Raw genomic sequence first — 24,498 nt, 5'->3', positions numbered from 1 at the left:
TCATAAGACTACCTGCCCATGATCCACTATAACTTCTTCTATTTCCCTTGGTCTCAGATGCTTCTGGAGATATTAACAAAACTGATACAACAACAATGCACATTCTCAAAAGGTCCTTTCAATGCCCTTGTCTTAAAATATACATATTTATTTATAGGAATATATATATTTATTAATTTTTTCTCTATCTCTTTTTCCAGTTGGGTGAAAAGCAACAAGCCACAATTGGCTTCATAGCTAAGGTTCCAGTTGGGCGTCTCCAAACCAAGCCCTATAATATAGGAGCTTGCTTCTGCTTCTGCCCCCAAACCGGAAAACAAAACAAAACAAAACAAAAAACTGGTCATTGCCATTAGTCTGGAACAAACAAACATTTATCTTCTAAGACTTAGAGGTCTTGGTCTTTTCCTTCCAAAAAAAAAAAAAAAAAGCGCCTTGGACTTTACAACGCTTTGTCTAAGATCTGAAGTGATAACCACTGCAAATTCCAAAACACATTCCACTTGGCTCTAGAGGGGATATAAGGCTTAGAACCAAAATAAAACGCGTAATACTGGCCCGCCGGAGAATCCACCTGCCTGTCCAAGACAGAGTTACAAAAAAGAAAAAGTTGACTCCAATAATAATTATAATAATTATAATATCCAGTTTTTCAGCTTTCTTCCCAACGGAAAGGCACATGTCCAACAGCAACAAGAAAAGAAATGTCCAGAGATATCCACGGATGGAAAAAAGAACAGTTTGCCACGTGGAGAAAGGCCGCCTAGTAGTAGCTGCCCAGGTGCGATGGCATATGGGAGTTGGCATGGCGTGGCACGTTTGGGTTGGGGTAGATGCTTCCTGCCGGGGAAGTCCAATAGGGCGACGCGGCGCCAAAGAAACTGGAGGAAGTGACGGGCATGGAGGAAGGGTGTGGGGGCACAAAGTTCACCTTCTGCTGGTGCGCGTGGTACGAAGGCACATAGGAGAGATCCGAAGGGTATTTGTACATGGAGGACTCGGTGGGGTGAGGCTGGAGCGCCTGGGCGATGCCGTGAAAGTCAAACTTGTAGGCATACCTCTTGCCATGCACCTTGGTCATAATGTTCTTATCGTAATAGTAGCGCAGGGCCCGGCTCAGCTTGTCGTAGTTCATGTTGGGCTTGCTCTTGCGCTCGCCCCAGCGCTTGGCCACCTCGTCGGGGTCCGTCATTTTGAACTCCCCGTTGGTGCCTTCCCACGTGATACAGCTGGCGTTGGAGCTGTCAGACAGCAGCTCCAGGAGGAACTGCCAGAGCTGGATCTGACCACTCCCTGCAAGAGAAGAGGCCACGAAACGCCCAGTTACCAGGTGGTACAATGCCCCAAAGCCAAGGGGCAGGGAATATCATCTGCCAAGCGACAATTTATCAAGGCCAGAGTGGCACAGTGGTTAGAATGCCCGACTGGGACTGGGAAAAGACCAAGGTTCTTTTTAAATATATAAAAAATTATTTATTTGGTTTTTCAAATTAAAATTTTACAGAGATATATCAAACGTATATCATAAAAACAAGATTTCAAGGAATCTCCTGGACTTCCATCCTCCCCTTTGTGGGTCCTGTTATTAATCATTTCCTTCTGCATCTTTTATGATTAACCAAATCTTTTACATCTCCATTGCGTGCAGAATTCACCCTTAAACTACAAGTGATGTTCCAATACTACTAACGATTTTAACTGTTTACAATGGTCTTCAAGATCAGTTATAATTTTCCCCCATTCCTTATTAAAATTTTGGTCTTTCTGATTCTTCTGGTTATTTTAGCCATTTCAGCATAGTCCATCAACTTCATCTGCCATTCTATTCTGGTAGAGATTTTGTCCATCTCTAGGAAAGACCAGGGTTCAGTTCCCCCGACTTGGCCATGAAGCTCCCTGGGTGAGCTTGGGGGCTGGTCACTGCCTCTCAGCCTAGCCTACCTCACAGGGTTCTTGCGGGAATTAATTGAGGAAGGGAAGAGGACCATGCAGGCAACCTTGAGCTCCTTGCAGAAAAAGGTGGGCTATAAATGGAATAAAAATATCGGTGGTGGTTTGCCTCCAGTGTCCTTCCAAGTGGCTTGGAGATGTCTGTATCCTATTAATCCCAATATCTCCCGGATGTGAGTTGGTCAAGATCAGGCATAGGCAAACTCGGCCCTGATATGTTTTTGGCCTACAACTCCCATCATCCCTAGCTAACAGGACCAGTGGTCAGGGATGATGGGAATTGTAGTCTCAAACCATCTGGAGGACCAAGTTTGCCTGTGCCTGGTCAAGATGGTACATGGAATGTATCTTCTCTATCTGTTAGGGTGTGCATGTGAATTGGTAGCCATTTTGTGGGGGTTGCTAGTCAGGACTGCAGCTTTAGGAAACCTTTCCTCTATTTACGGTAGTCTAGACCATAGCTGCCAAGTTATCCCTTTTTAAAAGGGATTTTCCCTTATGCTGAATAGGCTTCCTCGCGAGAAAAGGGAAAACTTGGCAGCTATGGTCTAGACAAAAACCTCCCTCCGCTGAAGCTGCCATTGCCTGAAGTTGCTGGTGACACCAATAGCCAGTTTCCTCTGGTGGATATAACAACCCCCCCACTTTGACACAGAGTGACAATAGGCTGTCCCCATTAAACCAGTTGTTCCCAAAATGGGTGATACTACCCCATGGGGGTGGAATTACCAAGGAGGACATTAAGAGGCAAGAGGTGCTGGAGGTGTAAATGACGATCAGATTTTGAAAAGCTGATGTCACTGGATCAAGTACATCAAATTTTCTTGAATTAAACTAAATAGTTTTAATTGTATTTTGAATAAATGTGCAATTAATTGTTACTGTTGCGAATTTTATTGCATTGTGTTCTTTTGAATGGTGCTTTTTATAGGGTTGGGTATAGGGCACAGGGGGTGAGTTTATGGCATCAAGGTGATGGTGGCCTCAAAAGGTTTGAGAACCACACAATTAAATAGAAGCTTCAGAGGGGATTTTTGTTGGCACTTCATGGGGGTGGTGAAAAGGGTTAAGCCCTTCCTCACAGCTCTACTCCTGGTCAGACCTGGTCAGGCTTCCTCCCCCTGCAGCTGCTTTTTTTAAAAACAACAACAACAAGGATGACCAATTATCCCCAGTAAATTTTACGTTTCCCTTTGGGGCCCCCAGACAGCTGGTCTACCTGGTGGCTCCCATGAATGAAATCACAACAGTCTGCTTGTCTGTTTTCTGTTAAATAGCAGCCATTGGAGAAGGAGGACATTCACCTTGTGAACAGCCACTCTGGTCGGCTCCCAACAGAATATTAAAAACACAATAAAACATCAAACATTAATAACTTCCCTAAACAGGGCTGCCTTTCAGGTGGCTTCTAAAAGTCAAATAGTTGTTTACAGTGGTCCCTCGACTTACGAATCACTCGACATCCAAAGTTTTCGACTTACGAACGGGACAAATGGGCGCACGCTTATGAATTTTTCTACATCCGAACGGAAACCGTTGGCGGTTTTAAATGCGCTTTCCTCGACTTATGAATTTTTTAATGTGGTTTCCTCGACTTACGAATATTTTTTCCCTATGGGAATCCACTTTTCGACTTACGAAATTTTCGACCTACGAATGTGCATTCGGAACAGATTAAGTTCGTAAGTTGAGGGACCACTGTATTTCCTTGACATCTGATGGGAGGACATTCCACAGGGTGGGCGCCACTCCCGAGAAGGCCCTCTGCCTGGTTGCAATGTAATCACATGCACAAAGCAGCTGCAGAAATGCCAGCTCCTATTTTGTGAATGAGCAAACTGGATGTGGTGAGGTATAAATGCAGAAGTAAATCATAAGCTGATCCATCAAGTCAATGCCATGCATGGGTTTATTATTTCTTGGACCAGTTGCCAATGCAACTGTGACCCACCCATACCTGCCTTCGGAATTCAACAATGGCATTCCTTGTGCTTAGGATGTCTGTGTTCAGGGTATGATTTGTCAAGCCTCATGAATCTTGGCATTGGATTTAGAAACCTCCAGCTAGCCAAAATATATATTCAACAAACCTCCTCTTTCTTTCTCCAAAACAAATACTGTGCTCGCAACCCCAACCCCCCAAAAAGGGTCTCAGCTAACAGGAATGCTCCCAGTGACCTTAAACTAAAACAACATGTGACCCCAATAGTTGGTGAGTGTTTCATCGAATGGGGTGAGGGGTGGGACCCAGAGTGAGAACTGCAGCCCATACAGGAGATGAGAGCCATAAGGTATTGATCTAAGAACTGGAGAGATAGAATGAGCCCATGGGCTGTTAACCTGTTGACCCACTAGACTCACCTGGGTTGGCTAAACGGCTGCTGGTAGGTCCTAAAATCTGGTAGGGATCTAAGTGAAGAGACCAACAAAAGGAAATGAAAATTAAACACTGTTCAATTCTCTGCACCAAAGGCTACTTATCACAGCTGCAAACTGCAATGTTATTGTTAGCTTCAGCGTGATGCTATTTCCACTGTCCATAAGAGCACCTGACAGATCCCTGCTTGCTGTTCGTTTGCTGGATAACCAATAGTTATATGTAGCATATTTATTAAGGGTGTGCATCACTTCTGTGTACTTTCTGAATTACGAGGGAAATGGGCATGATTTGGGTAAGCTTAAAACCACTCTTATGCCATAGTGGTATGATGATGATGATGATGATGATGATGATGATGATGATGATGATGGGCTAAGTACCATAATGCTCCACCCATCTAGCTGGGTATATACGTATTTTTCTAAGGGAATAAACTTCCGGCACCCGTACCTGGCTGGGGTCGCTGTTGCTCCACACTCTTGCTCACAGCTTGCGTCCCTCCCAGAGGAGGACCTGGGGGTATCAGAGAAACGAAAGCATTTCAGATCGCAGGGTGGGGGGGGGGGAAGGAAACAGATTCCATGCACAATAAAAGATACGGTATTTGAAAGCAGACCTTGTTGCCATAGTCCGTGCTTTTCACCAATGAGTGATGCTGGTGAAGTTCTCCTGAGCCAGGCTGAGCAAGAGACTTTGTGAGCTCATAAAAGCCTGCCTCGGAGAAGAGGTGAGCCTTACCAGGACCTGGTTTTTTTCTCCGGTTTGGATTCAAATCCAATCCAGAGAAGAATTCCCAGTTGCCCTGCCCCGACTAGGCCACTCTGTCCACCTCACCACAAAGCTGCTCTGTCCTTCAACCCCCACAGTCTTGCTAGCTTCCCCCCCCACTCCCCTAAATACTCTGATTGACTCAATCTGTGTTCTGTTTATGCAGGCCTTCCAGACAACCTGCCCGTATATTCCGGCGTATAAGACGACTGGGCATATAAGACGACCCCCAACTTTTCCAGTTGAAATATAGAGTTTGGGATATACTCGCCGTATAAGAAATACGACCCGGCGTATAAGATGACCCCCGACTTTTGAGAAGATTTTTCCTGGGTTAAAAAGTAGTCTTATATGCAGGAATATACAGTACATAGTTTGGGTCTCTCTGTTTTTGTTAAAAAACAAAAACAAAACCCTGTTCATTTTAATCATAGGGGTGTTGTGTGCCCTATTTTCATTGCATTTGTTTAGTTGGTAAGTCAATCAATTTTATTGTATATAGCCAAAGGCCTTTACAATGGAGAATAAAAGGAAACTTTCATCTAAAATCATACAACGTAACCTGTAGCAGTTTACAACATAAAAAGAAAATTACATTAAAACTTAAGGTTGGAGTGCAGTCACATAGCTGAAATGGAGTTTCTTGGCTGCCAGTGCAAATTTGGCTACCTGGTGTGTAATAATATGTAGAAGTTTATCCACTAGGAGTTCAACTGCTATGTCCTGTGCAGATTGACCTGGAAGCCATTTAAGAATTGGCAGTATATATTTTCCGCTGGGCGTTGTATACAGGGGGCAAATCAGCAGATAGTGTGTGATGTCCTCTGCCAGATTGCATCCATGTATACATTTGCAATCCATATGGGGAATTCCCTGATAACTCCCCTCCAAATATGCTACGGGCATCTGTTGAAATCTTAGTTCCACAAAGGCCCTGCATAGTTGTGGGAAGGTCAGAGTCTCAAGGTAATGGGGCCTTGAGTGATTGCTCTTAATTTGGGGGGTACCAAGTAGAATAACAGGCGGCAATGATGGATGCTCTGTCTTGGTTGGCATCCTGATCAAAAGTCCAATTTCTAAGGTCACATGGGCTAAGTAGTTCTCCATTTGAAGATTACAAGCCCTAAGCTTCTCTTGGCACTTTTGTGCCCTGTCCCCTGCCCTTAGTTGCTCTAACCAGCAGAGCTTAGTAAGAGTATGGTCCCCAAAGGCATTTTTTAGTCTGTGCCAGTATCTCAGATAGTTTGCCTACCCATGATATTCTAGCCTAAGGCCCGGGGGCCGGATCCGGCCCAATCGCCTTCTAAATCCGGCCCACAGATGGTCTGGGAAGCATCATGTTTTTACATGAGTAGAATGTGCCCTTTTATTTAAAATGCATCTCAAAACAAAATCATCGGCATAGAGCAGGATTGGCACTTTACGATTCCCAAGGGTGGGGGTGAAAAAAGATGGAGATGCCATATCAGGGATGAGATTATTGATATACTAATTAAATAGGAAGGGTGCCAGTATACATCCTTGCTTGACACCTCTGTTAAGTGGAATTGCCTTGAAGGCCCAGTCTCATTTGCATGAGGTTCCCTCGATGTACTTATTGGATGAGCCAGAGAAGTCTTTTATCTACGGTATATTTGAATGGGCCAGTTTGTTCCACAGCTGTCCCCTATCTATTAAATCAAAGGCTGAGAAGAAGTCAACAATCACAGCATAGAGAATCTTATGCGGGCTTTTGGTGAATTTACAGATTAGGTGGCACAAAACAAAAACTTGGCCTTCTTAAATCCTGCTTGCATTTATTTCATTTTGACTGTAATGTTTTCTAAAAATGTTTTATTTTATATTTACATTTTTTATGACTCAAAGCTGCCCAGAGAACTTTGTGCTAACGAAAACATCCCCTCCGCAATGTTAACTGATGTCTGTTTGAAACTTTTTAATGGTTTTTAGTGTATGTTTTTAAAGCTATAAACCGCTTTGATTTTTTTTATGATCCAGCAGCATACAAATATTTTAAATACATGAATGAATGAATGAATGAATGAATAGATGAGTTAGCTGAGCAGAGGTCCCACTGAAATTAGGGGGAGTCATGTGACGTCATGCCTGACTTGTCATGGTTCCTTTCATAAAGCCCATGTTTCATAAAGCAAGTCTGAATCCAACCCAATATTTATGCATGTTTACTAACGGAAGTTCTTGAGATGGCTTAAAATAAAATTAAAACACAGTTACGCAGGTGGTTTGGGACTTCAGCGTCACTTAACCCCATTCCTACACAGTATGAACATCAACAGAGCCCTTTCCTATATCTCAGCTGAACACCTTATATTCTCAAGCCGAGATAAAGATGAGAGCGACAGCTGAGATGCCTAACCAAAGAAATATGCCAAAGTCTCTGCTTATTTTGAGGTCAGAATGGGTTAAAGACTCTCTCTTCCCTTTGTGTGAGAGGAGTCGGTGGACACAGCCATTGTTGTAGCGCTTAATTCAATTAATAATAATAATAATAATAATAATAATAATAATAATAATAATAAGTTAAACAGGATATGCCAGTTGCCATCTAGGCCATCGGCAACTCACTTTTGTTGTTGTGGCCAGAGTTCATGCTATTGCCCCATCCTGATCTTCTGACTGCATCATAGGAAGAAGCATCTGGGAAAAAAGAAGCAGCGAATGTTTCATTTAGAGCCGGGCACAGAGGCAAGGACGCGAGAAAAGAATGGCTGGTGTTAGGAGGTGGTTTAAAATTTGTGCTTGCTTTCGTTACAGTCTAGGGATCAAGGTGAGCTAGTGCTCTCTGAGATGTTGATGAGCCATGACTCCCGCCTTCCCTGACCATTGGACATGCTGGCTGGTCCTGATGGGAGTTGGAGTCCATCAGCATCTTAAGGGCCACAGATCCCTCACTCCTGTTGTCCTGGATATGCTGCAGCCAACCAGTGTGAGAGGTGGGCATCGCCATCTGCAGCTGGAGGTGCTCTGAGACATCTGAAAAGTCAAGCTGAGCCCAGGAGATGCAGCATGCAAATAACGGACGTAGCCAATAGCACCTTGAAAGGAATATGTAGGAAGCGGAGACAGGGGGTGTCTGTCCTGTTTCACATGCAGAGGGTGCTCATGCCCTCTGACAGCATAGACCACAGGCACCATCTTCCTGTGGAACCTTTTAAAAAATGTGAATACACTTGTTGACACGCAAGCCTAAGCCAAATCGTAACCTCTCTTAGCATTTGCCTGCCCTCCTCCCTCAGTTCTCCAACTCCCCTTGCACTTTTTGTTGACTCACTGCCTTGTTTTCCTTCTTGGTGGCAGCTGCAGCAGCCCAAGGACATTGGGGTTGGACTCGATGATCTCAGGGGGTCCCTTCCAACCCCACATTTCCATGATTCTATCATCTGAATACTCAATGTGTGTACATGCTGGCTTTGATCTTTTCCAGCCAGCAATTCCGCTAAAATATATATATATTAATAAATCCTGGAATTTCCATGTTCCGAGAGAGCAAGAATTTTGCCTCAGGGTAACAGCTCTGAATCAACAGCATCTGAAACCGGGAGATATTCTCGAATGAGTATCCACAGGACCAAAGCCTAATACCAAAAGGAGTAACAGGGTGAGCCCACAGCCTTACTCAACAAGAAAAGAACCAGCATTTCTAAAAACTAAACGCTTCCAACATTTTACCATCAGCAAATGTGATGCCCCATTTTTGTGGCTGATTGGGTTTCTTTCTTTCTTTCTTTCTTTTCTTCAAAACAAAACAGCATTATGGAAGTATAAAACTACAGCAGTGCTCCCTGCACAGCAATTCTGTATACAACAGGTTCATTAGACTCTGGTCCAAGGTCACCTCCATGCCTTGCATTTAAAGAAATTTTATGCCACTGTTAACACTTGCAGAGAATCCTGGGAAATGTAGTTTTTTAAAATGGTGCTGCCCTCCCCGAGCTACAGCTCCTGGCACCCTTTGCAAACTATGCTTCCCAGGATTCTCCATGACTGTTAAAAGCTGTATAATCATGTATTAAATATACAGAGTAGATGTGACCACACCGAGTCAGTGAAATAATACACTTTGCAAAGAAGAAGAAATCAACAACCTACCATCAGAAAGTTTGAGAAGACTTTTGGTCCTTGTCAATTATTTTCCGTTTTATTTGTAATAAGAATAAGAATAAAAACACCACCACTCAGCAGCAAAAGGGTCTTTCTGTCGCTTTCCTTTAGCCATAAGAGCAAATTCCCATCCCTGCCATCTGGTGAACCTGGCACTTGAGAGACCCTTGAAAGGGCAGTTTTAAAACCAGTCCTGAGATGATGCTCTCAAACGAATTAAAGCCAGAAGATCCTATTGTCTGCTCCTTTTAGGAATGACAAAGACTGCAAAAATTGTCAGATGGAAAAAAAAACCCCTCATGTTGTTGTCTATTCCAGCTGGCGCAGGAAAAGCTTCCTTGGAATTTTCCTGGTTTCGTTTTTTATATGTTAGAAGCTGGTGTGGATTTTTTAAAACCAACAACAGACAAACAGAGGCAGAGTCATCTGTATGCGTGATACATGTTTTGTCAGTTGTTTGTGTGTATTTGTGTGTATGCGGGATTTGGGATGGTTGTGGGACTATCTCATTGCCCAGGGATTAGCTCACTAGGAACACAGGAAGTCGCCTTATATTGAGTCAGCCTATTGGGCCATCCAGCTCAGTACTGTTTGCACTGACCGGCAGTGGCTCTCCAGGGTTTCAGGCACAGATCTCTACCAGGTGTACCTGGAGATGCCTGGGACCTTCTGCATGCAAAGCAAATGCTGTACCACTGAGATACAGTCCTTCCCCTAAAAACAAGCAAGATTCCAGTCCTCATCGTTCTGCACTGGTTTAAATAGAAGCAGAGGAATCTGCCTCATATGGAGTCAGCCCATTGGCCCAACACTGACAGCTAGAATGGAGAAGAAATGAGGCTAAAAGCTGGGGCAGCTCAGTAGGTGGCGCATGAGACTCTGAATCTCAAGGTCATGGGTTCCAGCCCCACATTGGACAAAAGATTGCAGGGGGTTGGACTAGATGACCCTCGGAGTACCTTCAAACTCTGCCATTCTGTGCTTCTATGATTCCAGCTGAAACCTGTGAGGGAGACCCGTCCCTAGGAAGAGGAGCTTTGGGTTGGGAATTTTGGAATCGGCAACAACTGGGAACTTAATGAGTGCATTTCCACATCTTTCCAAAATGACAATGACAATAGTTGCTCAGGGAAGCCAACATTTTTCTGGTTCTCTGGCTCCAAAGCCCAACCCCCCACCACCACCCTGCCATCAGCCAAATGAATGCAATGTGTGCACCACGGCAGCACTCGGCAGCCACCTCACCCGGAGCCTTGCAAAATGTGTTTCAAACACAATGAGGCATTCTCAGCCAGGGAAGCAATCCAGAGCACGGAGTTTCTGTTCATTTATTTTGCAAAAACAATCCCATTCTTGTGACAGAGCTCGCAGCCAGCCTGTTGAGTTGGGCAAAGGTGGCAGGAGACGCTTGATTTCAGCCCCTACGCCAGTCAAAAACACTGAGATGCAGCTCTGAGCTATGGAAGTTGGGGATAGGGTCAGTCTGGGTGATGCTTCAAGTCCCTTCCAATTATTGGGATCTTGTATCTGGGGGAGGGGGGTAAGGTAAATGTAAAGGGACCCCTGACCATTAAGTCCAGTCATGGACGACTCTGGGGTTGTGGCACTCATCTCGCTTTACTGGCCGAGGGAGCCGGCGTACAGCTTCTGGGTCATGTGGCCAGCATGACCAAGCCACTTCTGGTGAACGCCGTTTACCTTCCTGCCGGAGTGGTACCTATTTATCTACTTCCACTTTGACATGCTTTTGAACTGCTAGGTTGGCAGGAGCAGGGACCGAACAACAGGAGCTTACCCTATCGCGGGGATTTGAATGGGGGGGGGGGTAGAATGTAGGAAAACAAGTTGGCCAGACCAACTTCTTTGTCTAGGCAATGGCCGTAGCTGACTAGTCAAGCACCGTGATTAATGCAATGAAAGAAATTTCTCTGTGCCATAGAAGAAATGGATGTACCTTACCGCCACGCCCACAGAATGAATGGGTGGTCCTTCCCTTTCCCCTAGCTGCAAGGTGGGAGGAAAATAGGCAAAGAGGGTGTGTGGGAGCTGATTGGAAAGCAGGCTGGAAGCTGGAGACACATAGAGAGATGGGCATTCAACTTCTGCTGAAACACCTCCAAGGAAGGAGACTCCACCCCCTTCCGAGGGAGTCCATTGCCACTGTCAAACAGCTCTTCCCTTCATTATGTTCTTCCTGACATATAGTTGGAATCTCCTTTCTTTTTAACCGTCTCTCCCTTTCATGAACCCTTTGCATCTTTCCCCCATTCCGGTTTTTTTACTGGCCAAACAACCCCAAATCCATGTCAGGACTTGGTGCTCCATTCTATACTCTGGTTAAATATGTGTGGAAATATATCCAATAGACACCACAGTCTCTGCTGAGCTTCATTCCAAGGAAACAAAACCTGGGTAAGCGCCTGGAATCCCTGCAGTCTCTCACCGCTAGGAGCAGACCATCCAAGTGTCCCTATTTTCTAGGGACAGTCTCAGATTTACAGAAGCCGTCTTGGTTTCTGATCTGATCCCAAAATGTCCCGCTTTTCCTTAGAAGGTGCCTATTTTCATCATAGAAATATTGAAGGGTATGGAATTATCCAACCCCTAAGCCAAGGAGATAAGATACAACTTTTAGAAGACATCTGAAGGCAGCCCTTAAAATGTTTAATGTTTTATTATGCTGTTATCTATATGTTGGAAGCCGCCCAGAATGGCTGGGGCAACCTAGTCCAGGGGTCAGCAAACTTTTTCATCAGGAGGCCGGTCCACTGTCCCTCAGACCTTGTAGGGGGCCAGACTATATTTTGAAAAAAATATATGAATGAATTCCTATGCCCCACAAATAACCCAGAGATGCATTTTAAATAAAAGGACACAGTCTACTCATGTAAAAACACCAGGCAAGCCCCACAAATAACCCAGAGATGCATTTTAAATAAAAGGACACATTCTACTCATGTAAAAACATGCTGATTCCCGGACCGTCCGCGGGCCAGATTGAGAAGGCGATTGGGCCGCATCCGGCCCCTGGGCCTTAGTTTGGGACCCTGACCTAGTCAGATGGATGGGATATAAATAATAGAATTATTATAATTATTGTGCAATAGGGCATCCCTATTTTCATCAGAGAAATGTTGGAGGGTGATGTAGGAGACTGAGGCGGCACGTAACAATATTTTGCAAATGGTGAGGACCAAAGAGTTGCCCTCTGGTGTAGCCTCACTGCCATCCCGCCAGCTCCAGCAGATATGAGGGTCTCTGTGACGGCTTCTGTGACAAATGTGTGTCCAATTCCAAACAAAATTAAAAAGCACAATATAAATCCTACGAGGCTTTCAAGAGCCGTCATCTCACAGCCATCTGGTTTCCATCCAGAAGGTCCTTGAATGAACACAGACTCTATTGCAAACCTGAGAAAAAGGATATTAAACAACGCCTACAACGTCACGGACTCTTTCATCCAAAGATCTCTCAGATTTGCAGACCATTTAGGCCTCATTGATAATTTCTGGGAGCAGCTCTGCCTGCCGCCTTTGTGCTGGTGTTTCCTGTAAGGGACGCTTCAGCTTTGGATCGCTCCTTGCTAGCCTTAGCTGCTTTCCCTCCCAGTTAGCCAAATGCTGAAATGTGGACTAACTAGAAGTTCCTTGGAGCAGGGACCTCTTCAGCTGCTAACCTTGACCTATAAAATACTTCAAGCCTCAGTAAGTCCCTTGAATTCAGTGGCACTTTCTTCTGATTTACTTAGTCCGGGGGGGGGGGAGGCACTCCAAATACTGCCAGACTACAACTCCCATCATTCCTGACCTCGCCCAAGTTGCCTGGCCTGGGACAGATGGGGGTTGGAGTCCGGCATCTACAGGGACACCCCTGGTGTATACGGTAGGATGCACTGGAAATCACAGCTTGCCTAAAGAAATACATTCCTTTTGGCCTTTCTGGTTTCCCCAGGCTTTTAAGAACATCTAACGTTAGCATTTTTTAACATTTAGAACTATTTCGATTTCATCGCCCGCTTCATGGGTAGCTGACCCCCTTTGGCCAGAGGGCCACCTTGATGGTAAGCCACCTCTCAAGAGGACCAGGAGGGCCGGCAGGCAAAAAACATTTTCTCTCCCCATCTCAGCATGGAGGGAGCCCCGCAGCCCTGAAATAGGGTGATAAAGCTTCCAGCTTGCCAGGCTAGATCTGGCTTAGGGGTCAGCTACTCCTGGTCTCTTGAATAAACAGTTGCTTCCTGTTGCGTTCATCTCTATGCCAATAACTTTATTATTTTCTTTTTAAAAGAAAATGCACTTTTATGCTTATTCCATTGTTAGTCACCCAGGGAAAGGTATGTTGAGAGTGGGGTTGCAGCGTATGCAAATAAAATAATTCAAAGTGATTTTAGAGGTGGGGAAAATTCCATCCACTTGAAGCACCATCCAAGCCCAAGGTCTGCCAGGATGAGCATGTTCAGAATAGGCGCCCCCATCACAGGTGGGTCTTTCTCATCCTGCCTCAACCAGGGATGTGCTGGTGATAAGTCCCCCGCACTAGTTTTAAGTCCTGGGACTCCACTGGTGAAAGTTATGCTGCTGTCAGCATTCCCCCACCCAGCAAAAAAATAAAATCAAACAGATTTTCAAGAACATATTGAATTTGACTCTACACTCTTGCAGCCAATAGAAATGCAAGAACTATTTCTCCAAACAGCTAAGGGTCCATCTGTGTGGTTCTGTGCTCTCTTCTAGCAGCCCGATTGGCTGCTCCTGCAAGCCAATCAGGTTGCTGACAGACTCACTTCATCCAGGAGCTGATTGGCTGCTCCTGCAGGCCAATCAGGTTACTGATTCACTTCCACCTGGAGCTGGATTGGGTGGCATTCTAGATCCTATTGTTCTAGGATTCAGCTCAGTACATAACACCAATCCTCACAACAGCCTCATAAGGTAGGCTAGGCAGGAAGATAGTGACCAGCTCAGGTCAGCCAGCAAACTTTACGGCCGAGTTGGGACTAGCAGAACAAGTCCTCAGCCCAACACTTTTAACCAGGACACCACCCTGGCTCCGTTTCTGCATGGCGAGGCTGCGGACATGCCATTCATTTGACGCACATTCCCTCTCTGCAAAGTTAAACTATGGAACTCCCTCCCACAGGAGGCAAGGATGATTACCGACTCAGATGGCCCTGAGAGAGGAATAAGCAAATTCATGGAGGAGGAGAGAGAGGGCTATCAATGGCCACTAGCCACGATGGCTATTCTCTGTCTACACAGTTGGAGGCAGCAATGCTTGTGGGTGCCAGTTGCTGGAAGCTGCAGGAAAGGAGAGGGCTCTTGTGCTCGAATCCTGCTTGTGGGTTTCCCTTTGGGGCCCCTGGTTGGCCCCTGTGAGAACAGGATGCTGGACTACCTAGGCACCCATGGACCTGATCCAGCAGCCTTCTTCCGATGTTCTTATGAATCCGGGGAGATGTAGCTTACCCTTCCCAGCACTACGATTCCCAACACCCTTCAAAAAAAAACTGCAGTCCCCAGGATTCTTGGAGGAGAGGAAATGGGATTCAGTTGCATGGTGTGTATGCCGCCAGAACTGTGCGGAAACCCAGCACTCATACGCATGAGCACAGGCGTAATGCAAGCTGGAGATAGACACGCGCTGTTGGTCTGTAGAAACACACCATCAGGAAACGCATTAACTTTTTGTCTTAGGGAAAAGCCCGGCTCAGTCTGGGATCTTTCTGAAGGGGGCAAAGGTATCCCCTCCAGCGCATTCCTTGCACACATGTGCCAGAGGACTGTACTCCATGCACTCAAAGCAGAGGGAGGGAGGGAGATGGATGGAGGGGGGCAGAGAAGCCCCCTTATTTAGCAAGGGGCAAAGGAAGGATAATGGTTACTTAGAAAGTGCTCCAGACAAGCTGTCAGGTTGAATTCAGCGCACTGGAGTCTCGCGCTGGGACAGTCCTGGCCTTCAGGGATCCCCTGTGAGCAGTGTTTCCTGCCTGCTCCAGCGCAGAAACAACAGGGCTTTGTTTCCAGGAGAGGTTGCCTTCCCCCTCCTTTTTCCCCTTCTCTCTCTCTCTCTCTCTCTCTCTCTCTCTCTCTGAAAAATGCACATGGCCACCTCCAAAGAGGGTCAGGGAGAAATGCAGACACAACACCAGCCATGGAATTTCAAAGGAAAACAGTGGTGGTGGTTGTTTTTTTTAAGCCCCCAAGAGCAAGCTACTGTTTCTCTTGGAACCAAAAAATCCCGACTTTATAGCTCCACACAGGAGCAGCAGCAGCAGCAACAACCAACAACATAAAGTATACGTGGTGGTGGTTGCAGGTGGGGGACGACACGACAGCAAATTTTGGTGCGCCAAGTCCTGACATGGATTTGGGGTTGTTTGGCCAGTAAAAGAAAAGAAAAGGAATGGGGGAAAGATGCAAAGGGTTCATGAGAGGGAGAGACGGTTAAAAAGAAAGGAGATTCCAACTATAGGTCAGGAAGAACATAATGAAGGGAAGAGCTGTTTGACAGTGGCAACGGACTCCCTCGGGAGGGGATGGAGTCTCCTTCCTTGGAGGTGTTTCAGCAGAGGTTGAATGCCCATCTCTCATGGATGCTTTAGTTTAGTTGATATTCCTGCATTGCAGAGGACTGGACCAGAAGACCCTTGGGGGTCCCCTCCAATTCTATGAAATCTCTCAGGGTCAGCAAAGGTTGTGTTTTTCTATCTGCGGAAGGTCTTCCTGGCAGGATAGCCTCCTACATTCACAAAAGATGCTTCAAAAACTAATAAATTGCTTATGGAGGTGTGTGATCCTTCCCTTGCGGAAAAAGGTCTAGAACTCACTCTTTCTAGAGTAACTCTACTTCTGAGGGCGCAGCGAGATGTGCTATTTGTTAAAGAGTTTTTAGCGTTGCATAGCTGTTGGTGTTTTAATTAAATTGCCTTCTCTCTCTCTCTCTCTCTCTCTCTCTCTCTCTCTCTCTCTCTCTCTGTGTGTGTGTGTGTGTGTGTGTGTGTGTGTGTGTGTGTGTTTGGAGGGAAGAACAGATTTGGACCTCACATGTGGGGAAGGTTGTGGGGTTTTTTTAAACTCATTGCCCTGCCTGCCATCCTCGTTGGAACAGGAGCGGTGGTGTCTGCCCGCTATCTGCAATAGGCTAACCACTTGCACATTGCAACTCCCCCCACCCCGCCCGCAAAAAAGAGAGGAAACACACTGAGGAAAAAGAGGACACTGGTTTGCATAAACATGCACGTGCTGATTTATATACAAATCTACAGAGAATTACAATAATCTGAATAGAAATATGTCCTGTTTGTGCATTTTTACCACAGAGGGGTACAGGAGTGCCTGCTTTGCATTACACTGGGACATCAAAGCCATCAATGTCATAGAATTATTCATTCATTCATTCATACAAGGTATGTGCCATTTAATTACAATGTTCTCTAAGTGATTTACTAAGATACAAAATAAAAATAAGTAAAAACTTTTAGCGGGGCAGGGAGGTATTACTACCCCCCATCCCAATGCCACCAATACTAATTATCTTCAGGAATAATGAATGAAGCAACTCAAATTTGTATTTTGTGTGTATGTTTAATATTCATTCGGTTGTGTTGTCTGTCTGTCTGTCTGTCTCTTTTCTTTCTTATATTGATGTTACTTAACTGTATGTCCTTTCTTAAATAAATAAACAAATTAAAAACTATAAAATGAAACACACTCTCTCTCTCTCTCTCTCTCTCTCTCTCTCTCTTCCCCCCCCCCCCCACGCCTGTGGTTCCCCTATTCTTATGCCATTTTACCAAAAGGCACTGGCGCCATCTCCAGGGGGTCCTGGGTACCCACAAAGTTTTCACTGTGGGTGCCCATTCTCTGCCTGCTGCCACCACCCGCTGCCTTAGCTCTAGCTCTCCCGCACCACGGTGGCAACTGGGCTGGAGCCTCTGCCTCCACCACGGGTCCTCTGTTGGTTTTTTGTGTCCCCCCAACCCCCCCTTCTCTGCCATTCCCCCCCCCCCTATTTTAAAAACTGTGCTGCCAAAAGCTTTTTGCAGACTCCCAAGACCCTCACCAAAATCTGGCCTTTTAAAAACAAAAATGTAATTTCCCTTTTTAAAAAACAACATTCCTGACCGTTCCTGTGATGCCTGAAGGTTTTTATGTCTTCTGCACACATCCCTTACATTTCTCCATTTAAATTGTTGTCGCTGCTGTTTGCTGGATTGAACGATGGATGAATTGAACAAGGATTTAAAATGGCGCTGAACAGCTAATGGGCAAAGAAGAAGACCCGAGAATTCTAAAGTTCTTGCCACACCCACTTTTGCACATTGGCCACACCCACATTGGCCACACCTACTTTGATGAACGACCCTCAGAATGTTGACTGAGGGTCAATGCTACCCTCAGCCTCAAAAGATTTAGCTACTCCTTACATAAGCCATGCCATTTTGCATTGCCATATTGAAATCTGGGTTTGGCAAAACGTGAACGGTGTACCTTGCCTGCACATAAATTACCTTGTGATGTCTCCCATTTTCCTTATGTGCCTGCAATATCTGACCTGGTCTGCCAAGTCATGGAAACCGAAACAGACTCTTTCCCATTAAAACAAAACAAGCAGAGAGGTCCAAATCGTTCCACTTAATGATGAGAGGAGCCTCATTTCGTTTGCAAGAAAATTGTTCCTTGGCCAGGAAAGCCTGATGATTCTCATTAGGACCACTCAGGTCTCCAAGGCAGCTGAAGACAATTTGTACCAAGGACGCGAAACCCCGTACATTTGTTTGGTTGGGATGCTTGCTAACGGGGAACCTCAGCCAATGTCCAGAGGAGGCTGGGCTTGATCCCAAAGGAACCTGCCACACGAACCACAAGGCAGACTTGTGGAGGGAGCCAGAGACAATCTGAGCATGTTCCCCAGCAAAACCACAACTGCCTGTGATACTCTTAAGAGCAATCTGCTCTCTTGCTTAGTGGCTTGGTTCCTAACCATGAATGCTGATTAATAGCCAAATTAACACCAGCAAGGAATGCATAGCACAGCCCCTCCAAGTGTCCCTATTTTCCAGGGACAGTCCTAGATTTGCAAAATCCATCCCGTTTCTGATTTGATCCTGGAATGTCCCGCTTTTCCTTAAGGGTAAAGGTACCCCTGACCGTTAGGTCCAGTTGCAGATGACTCTGGGGTTGCAGCGCTCATCTCGCTCTATAGGCCGAGGGAACTGGTGTTTGTCCACAGACAGTTTCTGGGTCATGTGGACTAAGCATGACTAAGCCGCTTCTTGCGAAACCAGAGCAGCGGACGGAAACACCGTTTACCTTCCCACCGGAGCGATACCTATTTATCTACTTGCACTTGGTGTACTTTCGAACTGCTAGGTGGGCAGGAGCTAGGACCGCCTAGCAGTTCAAAAGCACACCAAGTGCAAGTAGATAAATAGGTATCACTCCGGTGGGAAGGTAAACGGCGTTTCTGTTCATCCCATTGTGGGGATTCGAACCGCCAACCTTCTGATCGGCAAGCCCTAGGCTCTGTGGTTTAGACCACAGCGCCACCCGCATCCCCCTATTTTCCTTGGAGAAATCTTGGGGGGTATGATAGCATACCTACCGACTAAGGTGGCAGCCAAGCTAATTGTTGTTGAGGGGGGGCAGTGTGTGTGTATGTGTGTGTGAGAGAGAGAGATCTTAATTTAGCAGTCATTTCTGTTCCCCAGTTATACCGTGCAAATAAACACAACCCCTGAAATGCTGACAATGAGTTTCATGGTCTTTTGGTTCCACAGTGTGTAACATCCCCTGTTAACCTGTGGTGCATTTCAAGTCCCAGTCTGCAATACCACTTGATTCCGGAGTGCCCTTTGGATTGTTGCTTGACTACAGTTCCCATCATCCCGCAGAAACAAGCCCAGGCCCCATAGTGTTTATCAGATGTCCTTCAAAGTGTGTCTCTTCCAAGGGAGGTGTGGAGGGGGTGGCTGCATGGACATGCTCTCCCTGGGGAAATGCACCTAGTGCCATCCTTGACCATTCTTAGGCACCAGGCTAAGATGTTTTTTCCACCTAGCCCTTTGGCGGTTAAATCATCCTCTCCTGTGGTGCTCATCTTTTAGTTCATTGTTGGATGAGCATTTTGGGAATGTTGTACTTTGCACTTTTTTAATGTGGTTTTTTTAAAAAAAATATCTCTATTTTATCTTGAGACCTTGGAGACCCTTTTTTGGATAAAGCAAATAAGAAATATGAATAGCAGCAGCAGCAGCAGCAAAAAAAAGCCCACAAAACATTTCTAACCACTGGGCATGCTAGCTGGGATTGATGGGAGTTGGAGCCCAAGAATATCTGGAGAGCACCAGGTTGGCTACTCCTGATTTCCTGCATCCCATAGTATACACTCTCTAGTCCAGAAAAAGCTCTCCTTACGCCACACTGATTGCTAAACTTAGAACATCATGTACTTGCATGTTGCACAAGATAAGCGCACTTGGGGGAAATCCAATTTTTTCAAACCAGTTTGAGCAAATATGGGATCCATTTGCTGCATTCTGGATGTCTTAATTTCAAGAACTGACAGCCGAGTTGTTATTGTTGTTTGAATTATAAATTATTCTGCCCTTAATCTAATAAAGTGGGGTGGGGGGGAGACAGCATTTCCCTGTGCTAGTTTCCAACAAATTCTTAGGTCTGCAAAAAGGAGACCTTTTCTTCTTCTTGGGATTTTTTGTGGGCAATTTTTTCCTTCTTCATTCGACTCTGATCCTTTTTTCCTTGTATTTAGAGGCAGACGAACGGGGAAAGCACCCCTGTACATTAACGGCGTGAAGGCCAGACACCAAATAAAATGCAGCCTCTTTCATGCTCTGCACAAAAATATATCTAAGCAGGTTGCCTTTTGAAAATGAACACAGGGCTGCTCTCGAGTGATAGAAGTTATGCCAAATTCAACAAAACCCCACAAAACCCAGAAGGGTCACTTTTGCAGCCTGAGCGCGCTCTCTCCCTCTCCCTCCTTGCCTTCCTATGTTTACAGCTCTCTCGAGTGAGGTTGATGGGTTTGTGTGCACCCCCTGCTTGCAGATGGAGGCTCTGGGCTCTCCTTGTTTGCTTCGTCCAAACAAGCTTTTGTTATTATTTTCAAACAGATACCCATTCACCCAGAGAAGGAGCTGGGGGCAAGCACGGGGAGCTTTGTTGCCACCTTGCAGCCGGGCTGCTCAGAGGAGGGCAACTGTAGGGCGCAGGGTGCTGAAGTGGGCGGCTGCTGCGGAGACAATGGCAGCACCTGCAGGGTGCCGCATTCAAACACACACACACACCGGGCCCGTGTTTGTGTGCTGCTTCTCTCTGCCTGCGAGGCAGCTGGCGGCTGAGGTTAGAAGGCGCAGCAGCGGTATCAGATAACATCCTCTGCTGAGGCCGAAACCACACAGAGCAGGAAACACGAGGGTGTCACCCCAAGCAGGCACCCTTGTGATGATCTCCCACCGCTCGGCCGCAAGGCCTACGCTCATCTTCACCTCTTCAGGGAGTGCATCGTCACAATCTGCAAAATCACGCCCTGCCGCTCATTGCAGCCGGTAATGATGTGTTTTGGGGGGTGGGGGTGGGACTCAGAAGAATGCAAAAAGAAGAAACTAGTCCTCATCAGCACCAGCTATCAAGGTTTAGGTCCACAGACCCTCCAAGTGTCCCTTTTTACAGAACCCGTCCCAGTTTCTGATTTGATTCAGGAATGTCCCACCTTTCCTTAGGACGTCCCTATTTTCATGGGAGAAATGTTGGAATGGCATGCATTCATTGCAGCCATCATGGGCTTCGGTGCTCTCTACAGAGTTTTGGACCACAACTCCCATCAACCCCTAAGATGTCAGGGAGGGTTGGTTTAATGTGAAGCTCGAAGCAGTCCCTCCTCCAGGAGCAATTTTAAGGCGTTCTGAAGCAGCTTACCCAAATCTTTGAAGCAGGTGATCTACAAACAAACAAACAAACAAACAAACAAACAAACAAACAACCCACAGGCCTCTTGTCCCTGATAGCTGACAGTTTCTCCTCTTTTTTTGCATTCTTGTTGCTTTCATTGCCACCTGCCTGTCTTTTTGTCTTCCTGGTTGTGGAAAATCACAGTCCCGTTTCGGAGCCTTGCCTTTTCTGTAACATGCAATGAAAGCCTGACAGGTAGGGGAGGGCAAAGATAGAGGAGCAGAGATTTTTATGAGCAGGGGTGATGATGTCATCTGCCAGGGTACTGGGCTTCTAGACGGACCCTTCTTGTTCTGGCTAAAGACAGAGGTGAGGGTTTTATTAAGTCTGCACTAGTTTTCTTTCTGTACAATGCCCTGCAATCATAAGATGAAAGGCGGTACATATATATTCATAGAAATAAACAAAGTAAGGAGGCTTTCAAAAAAAATTGAACTTGGGAGAATCAGGAAAATAATTAAGTAGAGGCTGGGTCCTTCTTTCCTTTTCTTCAGTGGGGTTCCCAGTTCATGCTAGCAAACTTAATGCTAAGCTTTCTTTGCAAGAGGGTTTGCATTTCTAATTAAAAGCCAAAGGTTGCATTTCAGTTGGTCGAAGATCTTTTGTTAATGCTCAATGCACCTTTTTTTTTTTTTACAAGTAGAACCTATGCAGACAGCAGTAAGCACACCTGAGCTCAAAAGAGCCCACTCCAAGCACTTCATACAAGCTTGCTCTGGGTTCCTTTTAGAATCCAGTTAAACCCAAAAATAATATCTACGGGATGTTACTCTGATTAACAAAACAGAGCTTTTTTTAAAAAAAAATGTATGTAACAAATGTATGTATGTAACAAAAAATGTAACAAAACAGAGCTTTTTTTAAAAAAAAAATGTATGTGTCGAGAGGTTTTGGCTTCCGTCTTTATCAACTGCTCTGATAAAAAGGAACGGCACTGTTTCCAAAGTGTCAGTTGCGGAGACTGGAGGACATCGTCCATAATGCGGAGACCATTCTCCAGCCTGAGGCCATGCTAACATGTCCTGCATACACACCCAGAGGTTCTCCCACTTGCTTGTGTTGTTGTCATCTCTACAGCAATTACTGATCAATCCAACAGGCTGCAGATCTCTGAACTGAAATATTTCGCAGCTGGTTGCTCCACTTCTTTTAGTCAAATTGCAGATTTGTAGTTCCTAAAATGTGTGTGTAGGCCAGTTGTAGTATTACCTTATGTACTGGATATATCCCACCCCCCTTTGCACTCATATACTTTATACTCATATACTCATGCACTTTATATATTATATTGCAGGACCTGCATGTGATGCCCAGGACAGAGCCTTCTCTGTGGCAGCCCCAAAGTGGTAGAACTCCCTCCCAAAGCGCATACCTGCCAAGTTCCTGCCAGAAAAATAAGGGATTGGCAGACAGGAAGTCGCACTGTGGCCCAGTTCCATAGCTGCCAAGTTCTCCCTTTTTTAAGGGAAATTCCCTTATGCTGAATAGGCTGCCTCGCGAGAAAAGGGAAAACTTGGCAGCTATGCCCAGTTCCAAAATGGCCGCCGTGCCAGAAATTGCTTCTGCGCATGTCCAGAGACTCCAGACATGCACAGAAGGAGCCTCCCCCGGCCGGTAAGTAAACCAGGAAAAAAGAAAAAAATCTGTTTTTCCAGCTGGGAATGGCTGGAAAAATGGGGGTTTCTGGGGGAATACAGGAGACTTGAAGAGATACATTTGGCAACTTCACTATATAGCATCCAGAGGATGCTGAAAACGCAGCTCTTTACCCTGGCTTTTGACACCTAAGATGTATATTTTCAGGACCCACTCTATTTTGGGTGGCTGCATCTTTTAATTTCTTAAGCTCTTTATTAAATGGTTGCACCCTGGGACCTTAGGGAGAATGACAGGTAATAAATTAAAATTGTGATATTGAATTGCATTGTTTTGATCTTGAGTATTATATATTATCTTGATTATTATATATTATATGCTGTTATGGCTGTAAATATGAAAAACACATCTAAAAAAAGGAAATTGTAGTCAATGAAACATCAAGTTATAAAAAGACCTGGCCCTTTTCCCTCCCCCAAAATCTCCTAGAGCCAAACCCATCAACCGTCAGCACACAGGAGATGTTGGCAGAGCTTAAACTGAAACAGATATGCTGCTTGCTTGCTTCTTCTTTTTTCTGTAGGTGGGGAGGGTTAGGCTATAAAGCCAGGATGAAGCTGGGATTTAGATTAAGTGATTGCTAAGGGAAATGGACTCAGCGGCTGCAGGATGTGGGAATGTGGAAGTACCACGAGGCACAACACTTTGCAGAAGGGATTTTTATATAAAATGTGGGCTTCGTGCTGAATCAGACAGTTGCAAAGGCATGAATTAGCTAAAATCCAGACCCCGCCCCACCCCCCTTGTCAGAGAACAAGCAGGCACTGGTGGGGTACTCTGCCTGGAAAGTCATCAGGAGGATTCTTCGCTTGTTGGCCTCTAGACGGTCAAACGTCCAAAGAGTACCAAATGTCTAGCTTCAACGTTTGAGTGATCCACAGGACATTTTCTCCATGGATCTTGACTAGCAATGCAATCCCATGGGGCACACTTATCTGAAAGTAAGGGCTCCCCACAGACAGTCATTGTTTAGTGGGTAGGATTCAGATTGCACACTGCCAAAATTCAAGTTGCAGGATTAACGTGGGTTTGGTGCTTTTGTGCGAAAAACCTGCTCCTCCCCCCTCCTCCCCAGATATGCAAGAAATATTTTTGCATTAAGGAAAATGGGCAAATCTGTCCATTTAGGTGCCCCTCATTTTTTTCCAGGCTTAAATTTAATCTGCCTCGTTTCCACATCCATCTGCATTTTTTCCTGTACAAATCTGCACAAACATTTCTGGGTGTGTGTTTTTTTCTATATACAAACTTTTGTATCCAATTTGGGCCCATTTCTGCAGTTTTCCAATCAACTCTCCTTATTATAATATATGATGATGATGATGATATATTATTTGTACCCCACCCATCTGGCTGAGTCTCCCCAGCCACTCTGGGCGGCTTCCAATCGAATATTAAAACAATACAGCATTATTTTTATATATATTACACATATTTTTATGCATCCTTTTGGGGCAGAGAACTGCCTCACAAATTTCAGAAGAGGGAGGAGGAGAGGTCAGGTCGGGATGGCGGAGGAGGCCAAGCAGACTTGCACCACGCTAGACCAACAGGCGGTGGCTGATGAGGAGCACCAGTGAAATGGAACAAAGGAGGGGATGAGGGAGGAAGAGGAAGTTGCCAGAGTCGTCTTTGCCATAGGGCCTAGTG

The 24,498-nt window shown here is 45.5% G+C and overlaps 1 protein-coding gene across 2 annotated transcripts in view; it reads right to left on the bottom strand.

Annotated features, from left to right (window-relative positions):
- Positions 1-416: 416 nt before the first annotated feature.
- The window catches only part of FLI1 (Fli-1 proto-oncogene, ETS transcription factor), a 91,628-nt gene continuing 67,546 nt past the window's right edge, over positions 417-24,498 (bottom strand). For both annotated transcript variants that reach the window (XM_060268493.1, XM_035138987.2), the window contains exons 6-9: positions 7,685-7,756; positions 4,781-4,843; positions 4,312-4,359; positions 417-1,293 (exon numbers count right to left, since the gene is read on the bottom strand). In XM_060268493.1, coding sequence (XP_060124476.1) covers positions 764-1,293; positions 4,312-4,359; positions 4,781-4,843; positions 7,685-7,756 — 713 coding nt within the window. In that variant the 3' untranslated portion in view covers positions 417-763. The remainder of the gene's footprint in view (positions 1,294-4,311; positions 4,360-4,780; positions 4,844-7,684; positions 7,757-24,498) is intronic.

The sequence above is a fragment of the Zootoca vivipara genome, chromosome 15 (assembly GCF_963506605.1).
Source record: "Zootoca vivipara chromosome 15, rZooViv1.1, whole genome shotgun sequence".
NCBI classification, from domain to species: Eukaryota; Metazoa; Chordata; class Lepidosauria; order Squamata; family Lacertidae; genus Zootoca; species Zootoca vivipara.
Note: the sequence above shows the minus strand (reverse complement) of the source record. Positions and strands in the feature narration are given on the sequence as shown.